Below are 23,303 nucleotides of genomic sequence, written 5' to 3' on the forward strand. Positions count from 1 at the left end.
CATTCCGGATCCTCATCTATACAGGTAGCCACCCGAGTATGTATTGCCATAGTAGTCCAACTCCTCGTCTGCTCGCACGCCGTTGCTGGTACGCACCACTTGCACAAGACCTGGCCAGTATCCTTCTGTTTCTGGATCATCAGAACCTGCCGCTAGCGCTCGCTCGTGTGCCAGCTTGCGCTCTCTTCGAAATGTAGACAGGATTCCCACCGTGTCGAAAGTGGGACTTGGTACTGGTGGCTGCTGCACATTGTTGCTCGGCCTCCTAGCATTGCCACCGAAGCTGACTTCTTTCTCGCTCATGCCCGCACTATGCGCGTAGCGACCTGGTTCAAGACTTGGGAAATCTGCTTCGTCACCTTCACCAAAGAAGCTGAAATCGGTCTCGGCGGCTGACCAGAGAGCCTCGCTATCGCGATCATCTGTCACTGATTTGGTAGCGATATGCTGCCATGGACTTGCTTTGCTGTTCTTGCGGGGTCGCTCATTCTCACCAAGCTCCAGGACCATTCGTTTCAGGGCAAAATTCTTGTTCGCAGAGTGTCTGATTGCGGAAGCATGCCCCCTTCGTCCTGGCGGCAGAGCATAGTCGAGCCTTGCCTGTGCCGTGGCCAGCCTCTCCTCTTCACCACTTTGCTTGATGAAGCTGATCAATCGGTTCGCGCTTTCGTTGCTCATAGTCATTGGTGGCACATTCGTAAGCATGAGCGTGCTGAGGTGCGGTAGCATGGCTGGGTGTAGATTATGACAGCCACTGAGATGTGCTGTCAGTCTTGCCTTCCTCTCGATGCCTAGTGAAGAATAGCTACGTGGCCTAGTTGTCGCCTGAATGGGGCTTTGAGGTGTAGAGAATGTGTCTACGGGTGACGCTAGAGTGAAATGAGACATCATAGTGCCTGTGGAGTCGTCCAAAGCGGATATCGGGCTGAGCAGCGAATCGTCGTTATGTGGCTGGAGTGTGTCAAGTAGCTCGGGTGCAAAAGCGCTTCCTCTACGCCCATTGGGCGGCTCGTCATCTTCTGGCGAACGCGGTGCGTCGTTGATGGCCGGTGAAACCACGAATTGCATCGGATCTCCTGGGAGCTCGAACCTTGGAGTCTGCTCGGTGGGTAACTCGAAGACGTCGGGATGGAAAGCTGTTGCGTCGAGCTCCAAAGCATTCGTCGGCATTAGTGGCAATGCGGTATCCCCAAGCTCCACACGGCCACGAACAACCTCATCAGGCTTACTCAGAGGCACATCGCGTGTGATTAGGCCATGGTCGATGCGCAAAAACGTCAGCGCTTCTGCTGCAGTCTTCGAAAGCACGCCCGTGAGTTTCTCCACGCCCGGGAGCTCGATCTCTGCCATCGTACCATCGGAATTGGCCAAGGACGGATGCTGCTCGAACGCACTTCTCACGGAGCCAAGATCGAGTACGTGCATTCTACCAGACCGGATCAGTCCCGATGCTCCCTCGACACTGACTTGGTTACCTGAGATATACAAATGGGTAATGCCTCCTTGAGGGACATCCTCAATAGCTAGCCTGCTCACGAATGCTTTAGTGAAAGTCGTACGCAGGTAGCCTTCGAATTCCTCCCCCTGGTATATTCCCAGCATATCGCCACCAAGGTACGGTAGAAGCGCTGGTGAACGTGTCCCAGGCGAGGTCCCATCGGACGGCAAGAAATTATGGTCCAATAGCGTCCGCACACCACGATCAGTGATACGATTGTCCCGTATGTCGAGGCTGCGGATGCGCAGTCCGATCGCGCGTGCAAGTGTTACCAAAGCAGTGTCGGTGAGACTTATGCTACGAAGTTTGAGGACCTGCAGACCCGAGAGCCTCTGCATAGCATGAAGCACAGTTGCCTCGCGAGCTGGGTAGGTGAACGAGAGGTCCAAGTACATGAGCGTTTCGAAGCGGCCAAGTGCCTGTGTGAGTCCAGAGGCAGTGACATTCGGGCATCTCGAGGCGTCTAATAATCGTAGACCGAATGAAGCGGGGAGAGGCCCAGCTGTCTCGAATGCAGATCCATTTGAGCCAGGGAGCTCGATGACATGTGACGGCGGCCTGTACTCATTCTGCTTCGGTGTGACATATCTCAGCGATTGCAAAGCTGCGTGATCGAAAAATGGAAGGCCTCGGACGATAAGTGATTGCAGATTAGGCAAACGTTCGAGGATATCGCGAAGCCAGTCTGAATGCGGTCCATTGTAGATCTCTGCATGCGCTGGTGGTAGATGCAGGGTATGAGTTAAGGATCGAACGAGGAGCCGAGCGGTCTGCAAGGTGCGCTTAAACTTTGTTAAGGCGACATAGACACGATCGTTTTCTTGGCTGAAATGTGAAGCCGGGTTGCCCCAAAGATGCGGGATGAAGGTAGCATGCCAGCGACTGCAGACCAAAGCTGCCGAGCACAAGTCGTTCGACGGGACATATCCAGCAATTATATTCCAGTAATCCGTCAGTGTGGCATGTTCGTACGATGGTGGCGCCGATTCCATGTCGTCTCAGGAGCATGGATTTCGCAATCGAAGCCTGCGGGTTCCATCTGTACTTGTTTATGCTTGGGCATGTGCGCGCCGCTGTTGGCGATCAGTACTGCCATGTGATGTGCTGCGCCGCGACAGAAGCTTGAAAGCCGGGTGCCAATTCATGAAGGATTCACGCTAGGCTCCTTTCGGCCCGGGCGAGTCGACAGTCCTCGACAACTAGGGGTATCTGCGACGGTATTTTCCCAGGCGCTCTTGGACATTCTCACCGTTCCAGCGCTCACTTACACCATTGCCTACACAAGATGGCAAGCCGATCTGCTCGAGCATGAAAGAGGCTGCGACCTGGCCATAACATGCCGCCTCCTTGTACAAGCCTGTAGCCTGGAAACCGATCATGAAGCCGCCGAGGAACGCATTGCCAGCACCTGTGGGATCCACGACCTTCTCAGAATTCGAGTCATAGTATGAGGGCATCCAGGTCGGAGGTAGCGATCTTGACATGAGCAAGCAACCGGATCCAGCCGCTCTAACGACCATGCAGCCATCGCCCGTGGGGCCGATGCCAGCGTCGACGAAGACTTGAGCTTCCTCCTCGACCACTTGCTTGTTGAATGGTAGACTATCGCCGAAAAATCTGTGCAGCTCTTCGTGATTAGGTGAGAAGACGTTGACAAGTCTGACAGCTCTCACATGCTGCTGCAGTGTCTCTGGCAGACACGACTTAGCATGAGGCTCCCATACTAATAGGGGTTGGCTTGATGATATATCCTTTGATGCGGTCTCTGTTCGGCAGCGAAGGAGATTGGTGACCTGCTCCTCGATATACTCCGCAGTGCCGAAGAAGTGGAATGCTTGTGACTGTAGATATGCAGGATGCTCTCCAAGATCCGAGATCGTGACTGGCATTGGCTCAGTGAGTCGTTGGAAACCTTTTCTGTTTGCGTTTGCTTGCTCGTAGAAGACTAATCCTCTCGAAGACGGCTTATCCAGATTTTGTTCGACCATCATTTCTACGGACCAGCCACGGAACAACTCGATCACAGCTTCTGGAAAATCGTGACCGGCGTTGAATACTAATGCAACCGATTGTGGGTCTTGTGGCAGGAAGAGCCTCGCACCAAGAGTCGCGAATGTGACGGAACCGCCGGGAACGTCTTTGACTGTGTGCTTGCCTTCGGCGCGAATCTCATCTAGCCAAACCCCGTTGCCAAGAGCAATGAGGCGGATTGGAGCCATCGAGATGAATCGTGTGTTATCGAAGCCTGCGTTGCGCAAATATATAGACGCGCTGGAATATAGGTCCTATTGGTGTGATCTGCACAAGTGTGGTCCGTGATTGTGTTGTGATAATGCTCATAAATCCTGCTCAACGATATCAGCCTTGACATTGTTGAATCTTGCACACAAGCATATCGTTAAGTTGAATGGCTCCACGAATCAGATTGAGGGATAGCAAAGGTAGATTCACGGTCCGCGCATGCATTCAGCTCTTTTCCACATTGAACAAATCCGGTACTGACATCACAAAGGCACATGTCAGCCACAAAGATACGCCCGCGATAGCAGGATCGCCAGCTTGCGACAAAGTGCTGAATATTCGACAGCTTCTTAAGATGATACTCCTCCACCTCCCAACAGAAGACTTACTCCTCTCGCAGCGGGTAAGCAAGACGTGGAGATATGAGATCCAGCGCTCTTTCAAGTGCCAGCGCGCACTGTCCTTCCAGCCAGCGATATCTGGTGAGATCACCTACCTCGACTGGCGACTCGAGGACAGAGGCTTCTACGAACCAGAAGATTGCACCGGTAGACCTGGTTCCACCCTTGAGGGGCCCGGATGGCTTGCAAACCCAATTATCGTACAAAGCTCATTGGGGTCACACTCGTCATGATGCTGGCAGATATCGAGTGTCTCTCAACCCATTATTGGCGAGACTTCTCCCTATCCGATCGGGTACCGAGCTGTACAAAGCAGAGTCACTGAACACGCTATATGCAGCTGCACAGTATCCAGAAGCATCGTGGAGAAGAATGCTCATCAACCAGCCATCCATCAATTCGCTGATAGTGAGTACGCATGCTCTCGACCCAGATAGCAAACGTCTGTGGCAGTACGATCAGGTTGCACATGGTCGTGGGCAAGGCGGGTTCTCCATGACTGAGCTCCTGGACGTCTTGGATGAGCTTCCGCCGCCGGCGGCTATGGAAGGAAATCACAAGTGGATAGCATGGTCCGGATCGCAGGATTTGCAACGCATCGTGATTTGAGCCAAAGCATGACAATGCAAGAATAGAAAGGGAGAAAGCTCGATACGTACCAGCAGTGAGGCGCACTCGTGCTTTTTCAGGCGAGACTAATGTTGTGGGCAGAGCGAGTCTAGTTTAGATGTATGGTTCGTCTGTTGTAGACCAATTTTCCAAACACGACATGCACACGTGATGTCATCGTGCATGAGACGATTCCTGACGAACAGATGTAGATACTATATCTTATCAGCTTACAGCCTCGAGGCTGTGAAACGATACCACCACGCTGTTCATTCAGAAATTGTCACGCCGGGTATTCAAGACGAACCCAGTAACGCCATACTTTGAACAACTCATCGACTGGCCGATCTGCAACTGAGGTGGATAGACGAAATAGAAGTCCCCAAGCCGGAGGCATAGCTATTGTGCACCGACTGTCGACGCATTTGCATGATTTCCATCAAGGAAGGCACACCACCTCAAAGCAGTCGCATGACTGGTGTCCGAAGAATTTTTACTAGCATAGTCCGCCAGCCGCGGGTCGCCAGCCAAGCGCACAATATCTCGCGCGATTGGGACTGCCTTCCGTAGCTGATCGACTCTGTACGCTGGCTATGAGAGTGAATCAGCAGAGTCATCAACACCACGTAGACCCTGATCAAGCCTACCAAAGGATGCGTAGCCGCCCACTTATCGACCTGCCTCACCCTCTCCCTGCCAAATACATTTTTGCCGACTTTCACCTGTAACTCCTTAAGGTATTTCTCCATCCTCAAACCCATCTCCGCCCAGAGCCTGATAGCCACCCCAGGATTGAATCCCGCTTGCGTTGCTAGAAGCAGACCCACGAAATCTGCCTCTTGTTCTCGCACGCGTGAAGCACCTAATACCGCGAGCATTGCAACGACTGCTGGGGACATGAGTGCAACTCCTGGTACTGCGAGTAAAACGGCGGCGAAGATCTCCAGTCCGAGAAGGCCGATTGGAATCACGGCAGCGAGGAGTCCAGTGCCCGCTAGCACAGCACCGGACAGAATCAGGGGTGCGACTGGCAACAGAAGTCGGGACAGCAAGGCCATTTCCCACACTCTTTCAAGAAGATGGCCGGTGATCACATGGGCGATCTCGTGCGCGAGTATGATGGCTATCATATAGTCCGAATTGGCGAGATGTAGTAGGCCAGCTGTGATCGTGATATCGCCGGTGATCGGGTTCACATTGCCGTCCAGCGTCTCTGCCAGTATCATTTGAGATCAGCTTGCTGTGTGATTCAGGTATTGGAGCATGTGTACCGCGAGAGACTCGCCGATATCAGCCCGTACAGTAATGCTCCGTTTCATCTGTTTCAGACTGTCCACGTCCGAGACGAGTCAGTCAAAGATCCTCTGCACCCTCTGCACTAATTCATCAGTCTCAAGCAGATTTTTCTGCCCATCAGCATTACGCTCATGAATGGTGTCTGCTTGCTCGCGATGCTGCTTTACGGCCTCGCTATATGCCGCATCACACTTTCGCCTCCAGTACCTGACACGTCCCGAGACAGGCGCTACCACCGTTTCACGACAGAAGAGGTAACAAAACTCAATTGTCCAGATGGCGGTACCTAGACAGTAGGCGCGGAGTTACTTACGATTACGGTACAAGAAGGCGCGAAACCTTGCCCAGCGACTCGGCGACGGCGGTGCGGGGGGCAGTTTCTGCTGCTGCTCTGCTTGCCAATCCGAAGTTTTCCAAGGAGTGGTTCGTGGCGTGTCGAGCTTCGAAAATTTCTTCGTAACTTCAAATGCCATCCGTGGCTTTGAGGAGCGTGAGGGTCCGGCAACGAAGCATATGCTGGGCACCGACGTCCAGCGGGAGTGGATGGATGGCCTTGCTGGTAGGTAGATAGTAGACCGTCTAGTTAGTCGTAACGAACTCTGCCTTTGCAGACTGCTTAAGATCGCTGCCATTAACGCAGTCACCTAGAAACGGAGCGGGACAATAACAGGCCTGGAAGATCGAGGACAAAGCTTGCAAGAGCCAGATTTTCATGGTCCGTGGAGTCCTGTTGTTGGCGCTTCCGTTGGATAGCCTTCGTGTAACGCGAGATGCAATGCAAGGGGCCAAGAGCGTTCCTGCACGACAAGGGATTCAATAGAGACGACCATGCCACGAATCGTGGAGAATTACCATCATGTGCACGCAGAGCGTCGAGCCACAGTTCACAGGCTGAGCGATCATGCAGAGGTGGTTTTTGCCATGATGGCAGAGGCCACCTCAGCAGGTGTCCACTCTGCAAGCACTCTGCAAGCACTCTGTATGTTCCAGCGAAGTCAACCAGGCAGGGATCTCTCGTCTTGTGTATAGCTCGTGTGGTGTCGGTAGTGATGTTGGTCGTGGGACGATAGGTATACTTGACTTCTGCTTTCGTGAACGTATGTCATGGTCTAAACTCAAATGCTGCACAATACGCATTGCACCAAGACTTGTCAACTGAGAACTAGTCTGGAGTAGCATCGTATCGCATCACTTTCGCATTGGACATCAGTCCTTCGCTTGCTAAGGGTACACGATCTGTATGATACATCATCCCACTCTGCTTTGGATCAGAGCCGTGGTACTGCACTCACACGGAGCCAGCATACCCAATACCCCAAACGCCACGCTGTAAGCAATTTTTGCCTGACACTGCAGCACCGTTCTCTGTGACGTGCCTTCACGTCTTATACATCCCGACTGAGCCTGCGGGAGCCGGCGGGAAACCAGCTTTATATATCATGCTTCCCAAACTGCGCCCTCAACTGCATAATCTGCGCCCTAGACGCATCATCCAAAGCAAAAATCGCCTCCCGAGTCATGCCTAGGATCTGCTCAACCATTGCCCGCTGATCCGGCGGTAGAGCCGCAAGTTGCGGTTGTGGCGGCTGCTGCTGTTGTGGCGGAGGTTGATATGCAGGCTGTTGGACTGGTGGAGTAGGCGCATATCCTTGCGGTGGGTATTGGTGTTGAGGAGGCATTTGATGTTGCGGTGGTGGCGCGTATTGTTGCTGAGGCGGTTGGCCGTAAGGTGGCATGTTGGGTGGGGGTTGGCCGTATGGCATTTGTTGTGGGGGTGGTGCTTGCTGTTGCTGTGGCGGTGGAGCTGCGGCTGGCGCTTGTGCCGTTTGCTGTATGAGGGAGGCGAGGATTGAGGTGTCTACTAGACCAAGGAGGAGCAACGCCTGAAAGACCGCATATCCGAGTTGAGGCGCTTGGGCGAGCACAGCTGTCGCCTGAGCAGGACTTTGTGTCGTAAGGGTCTTCATTTGGCTAATGAAGTCTAGTAGTTGTGGTGCAGGTATGGCGCCAAGAGTCTTGCTGATCGCGTCCGGTGCGGTCAGGCCATCCAGTAGTGTTTGTCCTGGGGGAAGTGATGGGACAGCCGCTGGATCACTTCCATTAGGCATACTGCCGCCGAATTGTGCCGGAGGAGGGGCCCTGTTCCCTCCGTCCACACCATCTCCTCCCGTCTTTCCCTTGCCGCCTCCGTTATCGTTGCTATAATCCACACGTAACGTCCGGCCCATGATCTCGAATTCATTGAGATTCCGCACTGCACTCGCTGCCGCATCCACGTCTGTGTATTCGAGGAAGCCGAAACCTTTGGGTCGCTGGGTCTCCTTGTCGTAGACTAGTCTAAAGCCCACGACACTGCCGACGCGACCGAAGATCTCGCATATCTGTTCCTCGCTGACTCCGTATGGGATGTTGCCGATGAAGACCACCCGGCCGCCTTTTTCGCGCTGTTGCGCCATTGCGGAGATGTTTCCAGTGTGTGGTGATGTCGTCGGTCACTCGCTATGTGTCTGATCTGTTACTCAACACGATCACTGTCTGAAAGCGGAAAGGTGAATAAATTGGTTATGAAAGTGTTCTCTGTCGTGTGCGTTGTGATGTGCAGGTCAAATGTCAAGCTCGGACCTTTCGATATGCGGACTCATCACCGAGCATGTGAAAGGACGACAACATTCATATGATTACTGTCGACCCATAACAGACAGGGCTGGCGAAGGGCGAGGAGGATGGAAACGTGACACGGATGATACATAGTTCAGCATGTTCAACTTCACACCACTCCTCGGCGCGAGGACCGAGTCGGCAGCCTCGCAGTCGTTGCTGGAGCTCGACGGAGGTATCAAGATACTGGTTGATGTTGGCTGGGATGAGGCCTTCAATGCCCAGCGCCTCGATGCCTTGAGCGAGCATGTATCAACACTGTCACTCATCCTCTTGACACACCCGACTGTCGAGCATATCGGAGCCTATGCTCACTGCTGCAAACACATCCCTCTGTTCGCGAAGATCCCCGTCTACGCGACCACGCCCGTGATCAACCTTGGCGTTACTCTCCTCACCGACCTGTATGCCTCGGCTCCTCTTGCAGCCTCTGTTATACCTAGCTCGACAATCGCTACGAACAATGCCAGCCCGGCAGATGCGTCCACAAACTTGCTCCTCGAGCCTCCAACAGCAGACGATATAGCAACCTACTTCCACCTCATCAACCCATTGAAATACAGTCAGCCACATCAGCCGACTGCCTCGTCATGGTCTCCACCATTGAACAGCCTGACCATCACAGCATATGGGGCGGGACATACACTCGGAGGAACAATATGGCATATTCAGCATGGCATGGAGAGCATAGTCTACGCCGCAGATTGGAATCAGGGTCGCGAAAACTTGCTCCCAGGCGCAGCTTTCTTGTCTGGCGGTCAGGAGATCCTGGAGCCTTTGCAACGACCTACTGCACTTATCTGCTCAGCGAACGGGGTAGAGCGCAACGAGACACTGGCACGGAAAGACAGAGATGCAGCCCTTATCTCACTTGTCCGCGAGACGATTGCACAAGGTGGAAAAGTCCTCATACCCACGGACTCTTCCGCCCGGATGCTGGAGATCGCCTTCTTGCTCAACGAGGCCTGGCGGGATGGCCTCGGTGGTCCTCATGCAGACACATACCGACCTGCGCGCGTCTATATGGCTAGCAAGACTGCGAAGACTACTGTTCGCTACCTTCAAAGTATGCTAGAGTGGGTGGAAGAGAGCGTGCGTGCCGAAGCTGAAGCAGCGATGACGAAGAGCAAAGGCCAAGGAGCGTTACGAGATCCTATGGACTGGAGGCATGTTAGGGCGTTAGAAAGGAAGGGGCAGGTCGATCAGGTGCTTGGACGCGATAAGCCTTGTGTGCTTCTGACGAGTGATAAGAGTCTGGAGTGGGGTTTTGCTAGGCAAGGGCTGAAGGCCATGGCAGGCGAGAGCAGGAATATGGTCGTGTTGACTGAAGAGGTACGTACTATTGATCCGAGGAGGAAAGGAGTTGGTCGACAGCTGTGGGAGGCGTGGCGAGGAGGGCAGAGTGGGAAGGCGAGTGGCGTGAAGGTCGTGGACGGCAATGGAGTGCCGATCGAGTGGGCAGAAAACTCCACGACGGCTCTTGCTGGCGATGAGCTGGCACTATGGGAGACATACCAAGCTCGTCAAAGGCAGCTACACAGCACACTGCAGGGGGACAACACCATGATAGACCCCACGAGCGGAGATCTAGCCGACAAGCAAGCAGCAGGCGAAGATGAGGCAGCAGATGCCTCTTCAGACTCTGAGGACGAGGACGAAGATACAGAACATCAAGGTCGCGCCCTGAATCTCTCAGCCCAACTAACGCAGTCCCACAAGCGCCAAAAAGCCGCAGAAGCTCTGACAGAAGGCGAACTAGGCGTTAACGTGCTCCTACGAAGTCAAAATGCCGTTCACGACTACGAAGTCCGGGGTAAGAAAGGCAGGGAGAAGATGTTCCCGTTCGTGGCCAAGAAGTCACGGGAAGATATCTTCGGTATTGTGATTCGAGCAGAGGATTTCTTGCGAGCGGAGGAGAAAGATGATGTGATGGGTGAGGATTTGAAGGATGATCGCTCGACCGTGGGTGGGAAGAGAAAATGGAGTGAAGCTGCTGGGGGGCGGGGTGGCAAGGGTGCGCAGCAGGGGAAGAGTAAGAGGGCGAGGGTTGAGGATGGTGGGAGGGGCAAGAAGGGAGGTGGGCACGATGATATCGATGCTGCTATTGCTCGTGCGACGGGCGAAGGTGATAAAGAGGATGGCGAGGACGATTTTGACTCTGAAAGTGATTACGAGCCTGAAGACTTTGGTGCCGCAGGACCGCAGAAAGTTGTCTCTACCACGCAGGAATTGCAGCTGCATCTGAGGATCGCACATATTGACTTTGCTGGTTTGTGTGGTATGCGAGCACTACAGATGATCGTCCCTCTCGTGCGGCCCAAGAAAGTCATCTTGACTTCTGGATCCGAAAGCGAGGTCCAGGCTCTGGCGGAGGCGTTGAGGCCGGGTATGGCGGACGGCACGGAGATTCTTACACCGAAGGATGGCGAAATAGTGGAGGCTGGCGGCGATAGTAACGCCTGGAGTCTGAAGCTAAGTCGACAGCTAGTCAAGCGATTGACGTGGCAGAATGTCAAGGGTCTTGGTGTTGTGGCGCTGACTGGACGACTGGGTGTCGATCCTACGACTACGCAGAGTAGTGCGGTTGATGTCAAGGCCGAGACGAAAGAAGAGGATGATACACCCAAGAAGAAGAAAGCTCGATTAGTGAAGGAGGAAGCGGAGCCCGAACAAGCGACAAAATCATCAGCGAAACCAGACGATGCCCATACCGCCCTCCCTATCCTCGACCTCCCTTCCTCTTCCTCAGCCTTGGCATCAATACAGCATACCCAGCCCACACGCCCCGTACATGTAGGAGATCTTCGACTCGCTTCGCTACGCGAACTCCTTACTTCATCGGGCCATACGGCTGTTTTTGCTGGCGAGGGTACGTTGCTCGTCAATAATGTTGTCATTGTTCGGAAGGCCGGTGGTGGGAATGGGAGGATAGAGATTGAGTGTGCGGTTCGAGGGTTGGACGTTGCTGGGCGTAGCCCTGGCGGCGGCATGGGGGATGGTGGGACGTTTGGGGCTGTGAAGAGGGCGGTTTATGGTGGTCTTGCTGTGGTGGCAGGGGTGTGACGTACAAGGAAGCCTTTGTGTAGGATAGCAGTAGTTCACGTGGGGTGTAATGTTATATCATTCGAATGTGCATCATCATGTCGAATGCGCATTATCAGGTCGAATGTGCATCGTCACGTCCACACGTCAATGCCAGCCGCAAGTTTTAACGTGCGAAAGCACTCTCGAGAGCATGAGAATCCGACATTAAGGGCATGGTTAGATGCGACTTTGGGGACGATGATTGCTTGCATCACGCGAGGGGGCTGGTGAGCACCGCAGTCATTGCATGACACCGGCACAGGGGAATGCGCACATTGTTCGGATGTGGCCTTCTGATCAGGTTGAGAGATGGAGTAGCCTTGACAGATTCCAGCAATGGTAATGATGGTAACAACGTAACATAAGATACGTACGGAAGTATACCTTGGACCTGGGAGAAGTTGCAAGAATGGGAATGGGTGCTGGAGCAATGAGTCGATAATGACCAGGCATGAGCAGCGTGGGTGGTTTTGGGTCACATGGACCGTAGACTGGAGAAGAGCAAGAAATAGAGGAGAGGCTCGCGTGTAACGTGCATAGACGTAGCAAGTGTTAGGAAAAAGCGGGATTGCTTTGATCGTATCGTGACTACTACACATTTTGTATACACGCGAAATCTGGATATCACCAATGCGACCACACAGTCTTCTACATCCTTGAGCCAAGCCAAGTTCTGTTCATTCGCTTGCGAGAGTCATCGAGCTTGAGACCCGATACTATATGGTAGCGGTACAGCCACAGTGGGTACATGTAGGTAGGTCTTGCATCGAGTTCAAATTGGCCCCCAACAGGCGCAGCAGGGGCGCACGACCAGCCCAGCCAGTCATATCACCACAATAAACCCGCATCCTAAGTCCGTTGGCATTGGCGTCGAGTCAACACTATAGTAGGCCCTCGAGGGTTTGCTACACGCGTTACTATGTATTGAGACAAGACAGCGCGATACTTGTCACGCTTAATAGCTTGACGAACACTCGAGCGAATTGACGGATGCTTTCTACGTGATCATCATGGAGCATCTACCTGCTCGCGCAGCGAGTCCACTGGCAGTGGCCGCGCCAACATCAACGACCTCTCCTGACGCTTTAGGAGTCCGTCAAGCAGCGACGACGACCAGCCCTACGAGTGGCCCTGCAAACATTACGGCCAATGTACCTCTGACAACTATATTCACCCCCAACGCGGACTGCTATGACATGCCCTTCGGAGTCCTCCTCGCAGGCACAGTACCTGGAGCTCCCTCAGCATTCCGCGATTATAGTGCTGCAAGAGTGACATGCTACCCATCAAGCTATTCTCGACTCGAGCTGTCGACAGATCTATGGTTCTCACCGGGAGTGTGTCCTTCAGGCTTCACACGAGCGAGTCAACTTTTGGGTCCAACGACTTCAGCGTGGTGTTGTCCCAGGTATCGATATACTCTCTCTCGCAATCGCATTGGAACCGCTGACAGTTGTACAGCTCCATGGCGTACTCCTACGACGGCACAAACGATTTCTGCTCGATGTACGTAGCTACAAGCACGACGGTTCGAAGTGGCACGTACACTACCAATGTACCTTTCTCCAATTTCATCGCCCTTCAATGGCCTATCTCGGTCCAATGGGCGAGCTCAGATCTTGCTCGCTTCTCGCCAGCGAGTGCACCTGTTCTAGTGGAGACGCAGACCTCTAGCACCGCCTCAGGACGATCGACATCGTCAGCGACTGCCTCTACAACGACTTCTGCGAGCTCTGTCGATGCAGCAGCCGCGACATCAAGCGCAGCAACTGGTGGTGGTGGCTTGAGTACAGGAGCACAAGCAGGAATTGGAGCAGGTATTGGCGCGTTGGCATTGGCTTTGATAGGACTGGGCATATGGTTCTTGCTACGTCGGAGACGTGATAAGAAAAGTCAAAGCCCTCCAAGCCACGATGAAACAACATTTGGAGGCATGAAAGCCGAACTGCCGGGCTCGCAAGACACGAGAGGATACTCGGACAAGAAAGGGCTTCATGGTCAGCATGGTGATGCTATTGAGCTGGAGTCTGGACGAGATGGACTGAATGAGCTTGATGGGCAGAAGAAACAGCGAATGGAGCCTGCAGAGCTACCCGGCAGTGCTGTGGGAGAACATGCAGCCGCAGAAATGGCTGGAATGAAGTCACCAGTGGAGAGCGACGGGAAGGCTATCACCGGGACAGAACAGCAGGCGGCAGCATGGAGAAGTAATCGTGAGCCGCTGGTTAAGCATGGGTAGCGTGTCAATAGGACGGCAAACGGAGTACGTGGTGCCTTCAATTCTGTATAGCGTTCCAAGCGCATTCGGTCATCGTGAAGGACCACATGCACCCATCCTTTCTCGCCCGCGATGTAGCTCTGAATATCACAACAACAACGTATCACGACACTGAGACTACATGGCCCGAATAACCATCTATACTCTTAAGTCTCGTAAATACATGCCAACGCCCGCACATCGGACGCTAGGCTGTCGAACAGAACTATAATGGGCCGAGTGCCGTACATGATGCCACTCTCAACCTAACATGAGACTTGTTTGTCAAGTATGACATCTCCAGACAGATGGCAGACGCCTCAAGAGCAAAGTCGGACTGGTATGCACGCAGACGCCCATAGTAGAAGCTTGATCGAGGTTTAAGAGACTAAACCGGCAGGCGCGACATGAGACAACTTTCTATATTCAAGCATGGCGACCATTCGGAGACACAGAACACACTGTCTGAGCTGGACGGTCAAATCGAGGATGCAGCAGCTCCACTACCGACCGATGACCCACCAGATGGTGGTTACGGCTGGATCTGTGTCCTCGCCGTTGCCTTGATCAATGGTTTCAGCTGGGGCATAGCAGCCGTAGGTCAGCCTGTGACACAATAACCCTGCCTAGCTAATATACCTGACAGAGCTATGGTGTCTACCTCTCTTTCTACTTGAGGGAGTCATACTTTCCAGGTGGCACACCACTTGACTACGCATTGATAGGAGGACTGCAATTCGGCGCTGCCTTGTTGATCTCACCACTATGCACCATCCTTACCAGGGAGCTCGGCCGCAAGCCCGTCATGTTCGCTGGCTCTGTGATCTTTGCGGGAGGCTACATCGCTGCCTCCTTCGCACACGAAATCTGGCAAGTGTACCTATCTCAAGGTCTGCTGGTTGGGCTGGGGACTGGTTCCTTGTTCATCCCGAGTGTACAGGTCATACCACAATGGTTCCTCAAACGTCGCTCGCTGGCAGGCGGACTCGCATCGTCAGGGTCTGGCTTCGTCGGACTTGCATTTTCACTGGGCACGGCGGCCATGATCCAGCATCTCTCCCTGGCGTGGGCACTTCGCATCACAGGACTCGTTAGCTTCGCAGGTAACATAGTCGGTGCGATGCTAGTACGCGATCGTAATGCAGTCGTCAAGCCACCTCAGCTAGGTTTCGCCACACACTTGCTTCGTCGCTATGACTGCGTGCTGCTTTTGCTCTGGGGTTTCGTGGGCTTGTTGGGCTACATGACAATCTTGTACAGCGTCTCGAGCTACGCTGTCGAAGTCGTGCGTCTCACGCAATCTCAAGCTGGCGTACTGACAGCATGTCTGAATCTCGGGACTGGTCTTGGTCGTCCTGCTACTGGTCTGATCAGTGATCGCCTAGGTCGGATCGAGACAGCCGCTGTGTTGACGCTGAGCTCTGCGGTCAGCGTGTTCGCCATCTGGGTTCCAGCGAATAGCTATGGTGTGCTCATATTCTTCGCTCTACTAGCTGGTGCGATCCTAGGCATATTTTGGATGACAGTTGGCCCTTTATGTGCCGAAGTAGCGGGCTTAAAGGAAGTGCCATCGTTTTTGTCGCTTCAGTGGCTCACTGCTGTCTTGCCGACGACATTCGGCGAAGTGGCAGCATTGTCTATGCGTCGGCCGAGCATGGGACGCTGGAGCTACCTGTATGCTCAATTATTTGCCGGGTTGACCTATACTGTGGCTTCCTTATTCTTGTTCGAGCTGTGGAGAGTCAAAAGACGTGGTGGACTGATGTCGCAGCAGTCGGATGTGGTGCAGAGGTAGCAATCGGATACTACGTAGCATGCATGATACACATATGTGGTGGTCATTGACATCATGAAACAATGCAACATACCATAGACAATCGCCATACGCCAGCCATCCTCTCTATCCTTTAGCCGTAAACGCCATCGCTATGCGTCATGAAAGCATTCGCTCCTCAAAATGCAACTATACCAGCCAGAACATGACGCCAACGACCACCATCGCCCACCCAGCGAACTTGGCCACCTGTGCTGCACCACCTTTTGGCTTGTTCCCTTCGGCCTTCTCTCCGAGATACCACGCACCGATGTCCGTCAGCTCGCCTTTCTGCGTCAACATGGCTGCATTCGGTCCCACGTTCGACACACTCGACCTGAAGGCGCCGAAGTATGAATAGTGCGTAACGTAGCTGTTCATAACATCGTCAGTATGCCAGCACGATATTCCGAGGACTAATCCCTGCTCACCTTAATCGATCCATATAACTCGCGCTCTGGTTGTAAAAGTCTTGCGTATCCTTCAAAGACATTTCGGGGTACCCATATTCCGTAACCCACATAGTCATGTTCGGGTACGTCGCATTGACTTGACCAATGTGACTCGCAAGTCCCTCAAAATTTCCATACCAATGTACAGGAATAAAGTCGGGTGTGCAGCCACCATTACACGCGGTGAAGAAGTTCTGGAGCCAGGTGAACCCTGCTGGAGAACCTGTCACTGCTGGAGCACCGAGTGAGACCTTATAGTTCTTCTTCAGCGGCTCAATCTCACGGATCCAGGTCGAGGCGGCGGTCTCGGCATCGACACAGGAACCACCATTGGCGCAGCCGTCAGGTTCGTTAAAACCTAGGGCGTAAGGGATCTTTGTTCCACTCTTTATGAGACCTTCGACTGTGTTGTAGAAGGTCATGTCTGTGCTTGTAGGAGGAGCACCCCATTGCATAGGCACAAATGTGAGCTCTGTGTTGCCGATGTCACTGGTGGGTGAGGCACCATAGTTGTAGTACCATGTCAGGTCAGAGCCGCTTTCGGTCCAGATCTTGTCGTCTTGGCTCGAGTCTTTGGTCGCAACGTAGCAGAGACCGCGTTTGGAGGAGATAGCTTGAGCCGACGCGAGAGGGACGGCGAGGAGGGAGAGTGCGAGGAGGGAGACCATGGCGACGATGTTGTATCGTAGAACGACGGTTTGGACGACCTGGAGGTTTTTGGGGCTGCAATGCGCCAAATTACTCCTCTTCTCCTTGAAGCGAGGCCGTTGAAACGATCGACGGCGCAGAATGCTGCGATGGCAAAGAGAACGACGCGTAAAGATTAGCAGCGAATGGACGGACGACGAGGTCCTCGAACACGGATAGAATATCCGCAAAGACGTGTAGATAGAGCGGAAGCAGAGACCACACGAGACTGAAGTTAAAAAGCCCTCAACTCATGATTTACGTCGAAACCTACCGAGCTCACCAAAAGGCTGTCCCGTCGAACATCTGATAGCCAAGCAATAAATGAAGAAGTGGGCTTCAAGAAGGTCTGATGCCTGTCTTTTCAGCTCAATCGAGTTGATGAAGTGGCTGCTTTGGGACGAAACGGTTTGTGCCATGCAATGCAACGGGACGTTTTGCCTTCCGGGTCTAAGCACGTCTAGATAAGGTACATGTAGGTGTCGACTGGTGAACTTTATCAGTATCGAGCAAATCCAGGCAATACCCCCTTAATATAACCATGTTACTAATATTCATCAGAGGACAAAGAGCTTATCATCAACACTCTTCACGGACATGAGCTTCGCAAGATGAGTTGGCACACTGACAATCCACCCCTCAGGATACTCGGTCCCGAAGCGCTGACTTACTTGTCTTCCGTCGAGAGGAATGAGCAATATCATCGCCAGGGTCAAATAAAGGCGAGTGATATTTCGTGGCCTGCTCAATGAGATGAAGACAAAGACAAGAGTGTCGTGGATGGCCTGTCGTCAAAGAATCGAGCGAGCGGTTATTAACATGGCTTGCAAGCCCCCTTCTCTATTCTCGCCACTTTAGCTCAATCAATCGAGATTCGCACAGTACTTCAACCAATTCGTGAGCTCATCAAGCTAGTCTTCTTACTTCACGCCGCCCCATCAGCATCATCTTAGCGCCTCTACGACAATCTCGGAACCGAGATCGACCATGGCATCACTCGGCGCTAGCGAGGTCAACAAGACCATCCTGCGGGCAGGCCAAGCCATCGCAGGTAGCCGTTCCATCGCGCTGCTCGGTGCCGCTGGCGGTGCCATCGAAATCCTTCACTTCCTCAACTCTCTCCACACCGTATCGCCCGTCTGGGGCGAACTTCTCAAAAGAGTCTCTCCCATGACGTTCATCACAGCCATCTATGAAGCCTTTCGTGAAAAGTTCACGCGCTGGATGCATGCTTCCGTGGTCATCTCCCAAGCTCACCCTCTGTACAAGCACATTTTGACCCACATGATCGAACACGGTCTCGCAAAGGATGCCCGCGACCTCTCCATCGATCCGCCCAAAGGTTCGGGAGACCAGAAAGACGAGAGGGAGTTCTATAAGTCGCCGGCCGAGCTTGAGAAGTTAGCCGAAAACGAGAAGAAGCGCGGTAAGGTAGATATGGTGCCTGCCTTGCAATCCAAATTCGCTTTCACCTATGCAGGTTACCAAATGTGGTTCGAGCGCAACTCGATCAAAGCTGGTGACCATATGAGTACCGTCATCGTCATTACCTGCCGATCTTTTGGAGCTGGTCCTCAACCAATTCAGAACTTTTTGCAGCACGTCCAGGAAGTAGCGACGACTGAGAAGCCTGGCGAGCGAATGACAAAAATCTTCCTCGTTCATCCTAGTTGTGCGGTCTGGGGCGACGCCGTTTCCCGTCGAGCGCGAGGCTTGTCTGCCGTGACGTTGGATGAGCACATCAAGGATTCTCTGGTCGATGATATATCCACCTACCCTGACCCCAAAACCAAGACGTACTACGCAAACCGCGGTATCCCATACCGTCGAGGATATCTATTCTATGGCCCTGGAGGCACTGGTAAGACTAGCTTTGCGACTGCGATCGCCGGACACTTTAAACTTGACGTGTTCATGCTAAGCTTGTCGAATCCAGAGCTCAGCGACGTCAAGCTCCAACGCCTCTTCGATGACCTACCTAGCAAATGCATCATCCTGCTCGAGGACGTGGACTCGAGTGGGATTGAGCGGGGTAATATGCGGAAGAGCAAAGCTGAAGATTCCGAGGAGGAAAAGTCAAAGTCGAGCAAGAAGGGCGTGACACTCAGCGGCTTGCTTAATGTCCTTGACGGCATCAATAGTGGCGAAGGTCGTATCACTATCATGACCAGTAACAGCCCTGACTCTCTCGATCCCGCGCTTGTCCGCCCTGGTCGCATTGACGACAAGATCCTGTTCGGCTACGCATCACGCCAGGTCGCCATGAAGCTCTTCACTCATATCTTCAAGAAGTCCGTCGAGGAGCTCGCTAACGGCGAGCTTGCAGGCACTCACGACTATGCCGCGCTTGCAAACAAATTCGCTGACAGTCTTCCAGCCGGTAAATTGACTCCTGCCGAGATTCAGGGCTACTTGCTTCGTCATCGTAAGGACGATATCGAGAAGGTTGTTGAGGATGCCGCGGCTTTTGCAACGACGACTATTCAGACTCGTGAGACGGGTGCTAACGTTGTTGGTTTCGCCGGAGATGGTAAGAATGAGAAGCCGGTTACTGACATTGCAGTCGACACTGCCCCAGGACAGATTCAGAGCGCCACAGTTCCATCCGGCGGAGATGGTAAGATTATGTGGCCAGCTGTCAAGGTCACTGATGAGTCCGCATCGGTGGAGGATCTGACGTCCACGACTGACTCTGACTCTGAATATGACGAGTCAGTTACATCTGACAGCGAAGCAGACGAAACGTCATCGCCAGAAACAGCGACTAAGCTCATCGGGCCCTCTCCTCCTTACAGCTTCATTGATCCTCTCGTTGCTCAGGCGTTTACACAAATGTAAGTTTTAGATTGACAAGACACAAATAGACTGTACCATTGCGCCTTCAAACCCTGTCTTCTTGCTGCCATCACTTCATATATCTTCGCCCTGACAGACCTGCCCTCATTGCTCTGCCCATTCTGTTCCTCAAAGCCTCCTCCGCCACGCGCCGATCCCATGCTCTGTGCCTCCGGCCCCGAATCTCCTTCCTAGGCTCCGGATCCGCGTAAGCACACCACACAGCTTTATCAAACACTCCAGCCAGCCTACGGGCCTCCTCGATGTGTACGGGAAAGACTTGAGCGCTGTTGTCCTCAATTGCACTCCATTCCGCCAAGTCAGTGGTCGCCGCTTCGAGAATCTCAGTCCACCAAGCTCGATCACGGCGGAATGTTGCCTCGAGCTTGATGCTGATAAGAAATAATGTCCAAGTTTTAAAGTTGCCAAGACTAGGTCTACGTCCGTCGTGCAATGGTCACTCAGATTGTTGCCTTGTCTGCTTGTGAAGTGGCGAAATGTTTGACGTCCTCACGGTCGTGGACCTATTCGTAGATCGCGATCGCAGTCCATGTCCACGACTGTTAACTCGAGTGCTGTAGTAGCCTTCATAGCCACGTTTCCGTTATCATAGTGAACAAGACGGCATGTGGCGGTTACGGCTCATGTAGTGGTTTCGTATTCCACAGCTTGAACGTCTCCATCGCACGTTATCCGGCCTCGAAGCGTCATGTATTCGAGTGCAATGTAACGGCGGTAGGGTTAGGAAAATGGTGCTCTAAGCCATATTTGATGGCACACATGGAACATTGTGATTAACATCCCACAGTACAGAATAAGGGGGTGTACACTCCCGCTGTATCTGTTCCCTACCAACGTCTTTTTGATAAGGTCTGAACCTTACCATTTCTCTGCCGCGCCGCCGCCGATGCCTATAGAGCTAATTCTGGATCAGAGTGCCACATGGCGTCCTTGGTCAGGGCTCAGGTTCTTGGGAGAGACAAAAGGTTATACTCGATGTATGGAAGTAGTGTAGAGGAGTCTTGAACCTATAGAGCTACGACCTGACCTGCTTTGTAGTCTCCAATAATGACAAGAGAGATGATCCTTATGCTCATCCACACCCTAAACAAAACCCGTCTCCAGATCCAGGCACGACGGCTCACAGATCATTCCGCCCCCGAAAATCTCTTGCGATGCTGGTCGGTAGATCGGGTCGTAAACCGCCGTCGTGGGTGAGCTCTCGGCCGCACATGTCAGAGCTCTAGGGCTGAAAGCATGTGAAGTTCGGGTGCTTGTTTGTAACATGAAGCTACAATCATATTCCGTCGTCCGATGGTTATAAGCAGGATCGAGCAGGTAATGTAGACTCGTCGACTTCTTGTGGTCTGTATATGCACTACTGTATTGTCGTCTCTCTCACAACATCAAGAATCTCCCCAAAACAACTCTCAAACCTCACCATCCCATCAAGACCTCACCACATCGTTGACAACCTCACCAACTTCGACCAAAGCGTAGACATCCAACAACAACGAGCACTGCAAGATACGGGAATTTCACACCAACACTTCTGGAGCACAATAACAACCACAGCCATGGCTGTACCCTTCACCTCCCGCTCGACCCGCTACATCCCCTACCTCCTCTCCTTCGCCGCCGTATCCGTAGCAGCAGGAACATACTACACCCGCCAACCACGCATATCCCTCGACTCCGCTCGAAACGCGCCGAAACCCGCCCTCTCCTTCCCTGGGAGCATGCTCTTTCCCAAAACGCTCACCGTAACCAAAACCGAACAAATAAACCACGACACCAAGAAAATCACCTTTCGCCTCCCCGACGGAGAAGTCTCAGTAAGCGGTGTCCCCGCGGGTTCCGCGATCCTGACGTCCCACCAACCGGCCGATGGATGGCTGCCTGTTTTCCGGCCCTACACGCCCGTCTCAGATCCAGAGGAAAGGGGAACGCTGCAGTTGCTTGTGAAGCAATATCCCAATGGCTGCGCCTCCACGCACCTGCACAGCTTGACTCCAGGTTCTACCCTGACGGTGCGGGGCCCAATACCAGCTTACTCGTATTCCTCGAGCTCGACGCCCAGGGACCTGGTGATGATAGCTGGTGGGGCGGGAATAACACCAATCTACAGCCTGACACGCGGGATTCTATCCGATCCGGAGGACAAGACACGTGTCACTCTCCTCTGAGGCGTGAACGGGACAAGCGACATTGTGCTCAAGGACGAATTAGAAGGTCTGGAGAAGCAATTCCCGGAGGGGGTGCAAGTGACATATTGCGTTTCTGGTCCTGAGAGCAAGGCTGAGGCGGCAGATCTGAGTGGGAGGGGGAGGTACAGGAAGGGATATATCAATAGTGAGGTTGTGAAGGAGGCCGTTGAGAGAGTGAAGCAGGGCGGTGGCTGGGGTGATAGTAAGGGCACCAAGGTTTTCATTTGCGGGCCGCCAGCTATGCAGGAGGCGATTGCTGGGAAGAAGGGGATACTGGGTGGGGAGTATGGGCTGGTTAAGAAGGAGATACATATGTTTTGAGAGGCTTAAGTGATGAGGGTATGGATGTGATTGATGGGTCCGAAAGTGGTGCTTGTATTTTGGTTTGTGCGCGTTCCGAGCGATTAGGAGGATTGAGATGAGCTTCTAGCGGATAGAAAAGTGAACAGAAAGAGGTTTCACTGCGGACGGAGAATGATTGTCATCGATCGTGCTGAAGTGGTTTGAGAATTTATATACCGCCATCGCAACTTGTAGGCGTTGTTCGCCTCGAATCCCCACAAGTCACACCGTGACCTCGATACTCACCCTCCTCTCAAACCCGCCCCTCATACTTCGCCCAAACGCTCCGCCACTCACTCGAGTCCACAACTGCCTTCCCATCTACAATGAACTCCACCCTCTCGCCCTTGACAGTTTCAGCATCCACACTCTCCATATTCTCCAGCGCCACAGTCAGAAACAAGTTCCTCTCGTCCGGTATGATGACTTCCTGGTAGTAACTCTGTCCTTTCGTCATCGTCTCCAGACTATGGCCGGGCAGGAACTTGAGCTCGACCCCTGCATCCCAATCCGTAAGATTTGGGATCTTTTCGGCGTTTTTGCTTGCTGCTGTTTCGGAAGTCCAGGAGAGTGGTCGATGGAGCTTATGCTGGTTAGTATGCAATGTCACTGCACGAGCATATTGATTAAGGAGTCAATCTCTGGAGATGGCCGGGTTCCTACCTGTGCATAGTAGCTCACGCCATTGGCTAGGAACCATGGGATAGCGATTAGAGCATGTCGTTCTGTGTAGTGCTTGCGAAAGTCGTCGATTGACATGCCCTCGTGTCGTTTGAGCAGGCCCTGGCCGAGTTCCTTTGTTGGGGCCGTGGTGGACATGATGAGATGGGTGACTGTCACAAGGGACAGGAAGTTAGGACAACACTACCTCATGTCGTCTGTAGATGGATGGATGGATTTATATATCCTCGCCGCACCCGAGG

At 53.1% G+C, this 23,303-nt stretch overlaps 11 protein-coding genes across 11 annotated transcripts; 5 read left to right on the forward strand and 6 right to left on the reverse strand.

Moving 5' to 3' along the window:
• Positions 1-12: 12 nt before the first annotated feature.
• Positions 13-2,490, reverse strand: LTS14_008435 (uncharacterized protein; the record flags this gene model as incomplete). Its single annotated transcript, XM_064841123.1, has 1 exon — positions 13-2,490. One exon carries the CDS (start codon positions 2,488-2,490, stop codon positions 13-15), a length of 2,478 nt encoding a protein of 825 aa, XP_064691383.1.
• Positions 2,491-2,697: 207 nt separating this feature from the next.
• On the reverse strand, positions 2,698-3,717 carry LTS14_008436 (uncharacterized protein; the record flags this gene model as incomplete). Its single annotated transcript, XM_064841124.1, has 1 exon — positions 2,698-3,717. The coding sequence occupies one exon, from the start codon at positions 3,715-3,717 to the stop codon at positions 2,698-2,700; it is 1,020 nt and encodes a 339-aa protein (XP_064691384.1).
• A 1,431-nt stretch (positions 3,718-5,148) lies between these two features.
• Positions 5,149-5,975, reverse strand: LTS14_008437 (uncharacterized protein; the record flags this gene model as incomplete). Its single annotated transcript, XM_064841125.1, has 2 exons — positions 5,149-5,340; positions 5,397-5,975. 2 exons carry the CDS (start codon positions 5,973-5,975, stop codon positions 5,149-5,151), a joined length of 771 nt encoding a protein of 256 aa, XP_064691385.1.
• Positions 5,976-7,475: 1,500 nt separating this feature from the next.
• On the reverse strand, positions 7,476-8,501 carry LTS14_008438 (uncharacterized protein; the record flags this gene model as incomplete). Its single annotated transcript, XM_064841126.1, has 2 exons — positions 7,476-8,131; positions 8,156-8,501. 2 exons carry the CDS (start codon positions 8,499-8,501, stop codon positions 7,476-7,478), a joined length of 1,002 nt encoding a protein of 333 aa, XP_064691386.1.
• Positions 8,502-8,802: 301 nt separating this feature from the next.
• LTS14_008439 (uncharacterized protein) lies at positions 8,803-11,766 on the forward strand (the record flags this gene model as incomplete). The annotated part of the gene is made up of 1 exon (XM_064841127.1): positions 8,803-11,766. The coding sequence occupies one exon, from the start codon at positions 8,803-8,805 to the stop codon at positions 11,764-11,766; it is 2,964 nt and encodes a 987-aa protein (XP_064691387.1).
• Positions 11,767-13,252: 1,486 nt separating this feature from the next.
• On the forward strand, positions 13,253-14,026 carry LTS14_008440 (uncharacterized protein; the record flags this gene model as incomplete). Its single annotated transcript, XM_064841128.1, is given in 2 exon segments — positions 13,253-13,293; positions 13,309-14,026. 2 exon segments carry the CDS (start codon positions 13,253-13,255, stop codon positions 14,024-14,026), a joined length of 759 nt encoding a protein of 252 aa, XP_064691388.1.
• Positions 14,027-14,451: 425 nt separating this feature from the next.
• On the forward strand, positions 14,452-15,839 carry LTS14_008441 (uncharacterized protein; the record flags this gene model as incomplete). Its single annotated transcript, XM_064841129.1, has 2 exons — positions 14,452-14,640; positions 14,691-15,839. 2 exons carry the CDS (start codon positions 14,452-14,454, stop codon positions 15,837-15,839), a joined length of 1,338 nt encoding a protein of 445 aa, XP_064691389.1.
• A 168-nt stretch (positions 15,840-16,007) lies between these two features.
• Positions 16,008-16,977, reverse strand: LTS14_008442 (uncharacterized protein; the record flags this gene model as incomplete). The annotated part of the gene is made up of 2 exons (XM_064841130.1): positions 16,008-16,230; positions 16,289-16,977. The coding sequence occupies 2 exons, from the start codon at positions 16,975-16,977 to the stop codon at positions 16,008-16,010; spliced, it is 912 nt and encodes a 303-aa protein (XP_064691390.1).
• Positions 16,978-17,983: 1,006 nt separating this feature from the next.
• On the forward strand, positions 17,984-20,043 carry LTS14_008443 (uncharacterized protein; the record flags this gene model as incomplete). The annotated part of the gene is made up of 2 exons (XM_064841131.1): positions 17,984-19,830; positions 19,929-20,043. The coding sequence occupies 2 exons, from the start codon at positions 17,984-17,986 to the stop codon at positions 20,041-20,043; spliced, it is 1,962 nt and encodes a 653-aa protein (XP_064691391.1).
• Positions 20,044-21,408: 1,365 nt separating this feature from the next.
• On the forward strand, positions 21,409-22,359 carry LTS14_008444 (uncharacterized protein; the record flags this gene model as incomplete). The annotated part of the gene is made up of 2 exons (XM_064841132.1): positions 21,409-21,931; positions 22,019-22,359. The coding sequence occupies 2 exons, from the start codon at positions 21,409-21,411 to the stop codon at positions 22,357-22,359; spliced, it is 864 nt and encodes a 287-aa protein (XP_064691392.1).
• A 274-nt stretch (positions 22,360-22,633) lies between these two features.
• LTS14_008445 (uncharacterized protein) lies at positions 22,634-23,199 on the reverse strand (the record flags this gene model as incomplete). Its single annotated transcript, XM_064841133.1, has 2 exons — positions 22,634-22,969; positions 23,044-23,199. 2 exons carry the CDS (start codon positions 23,197-23,199, stop codon positions 22,634-22,636), a joined length of 492 nt encoding a protein of 163 aa, XP_064691393.1.
• Between the last annotated feature and the right edge of the window lie 104 nt (positions 23,200-23,303).

This window comes from Recurvomyces mirabilis, assembly GCF_035927965.1.
Source record: "Recurvomyces mirabilis strain CCFEE 5264 chromosome Unknown scaffold_25, whole genome shotgun sequence".
NCBI lineage: Eukaryota > Fungi > Ascomycota > Dothideomycetes > Mycosphaerellales > Teratosphaeriaceae > Recurvomyces > Recurvomyces mirabilis.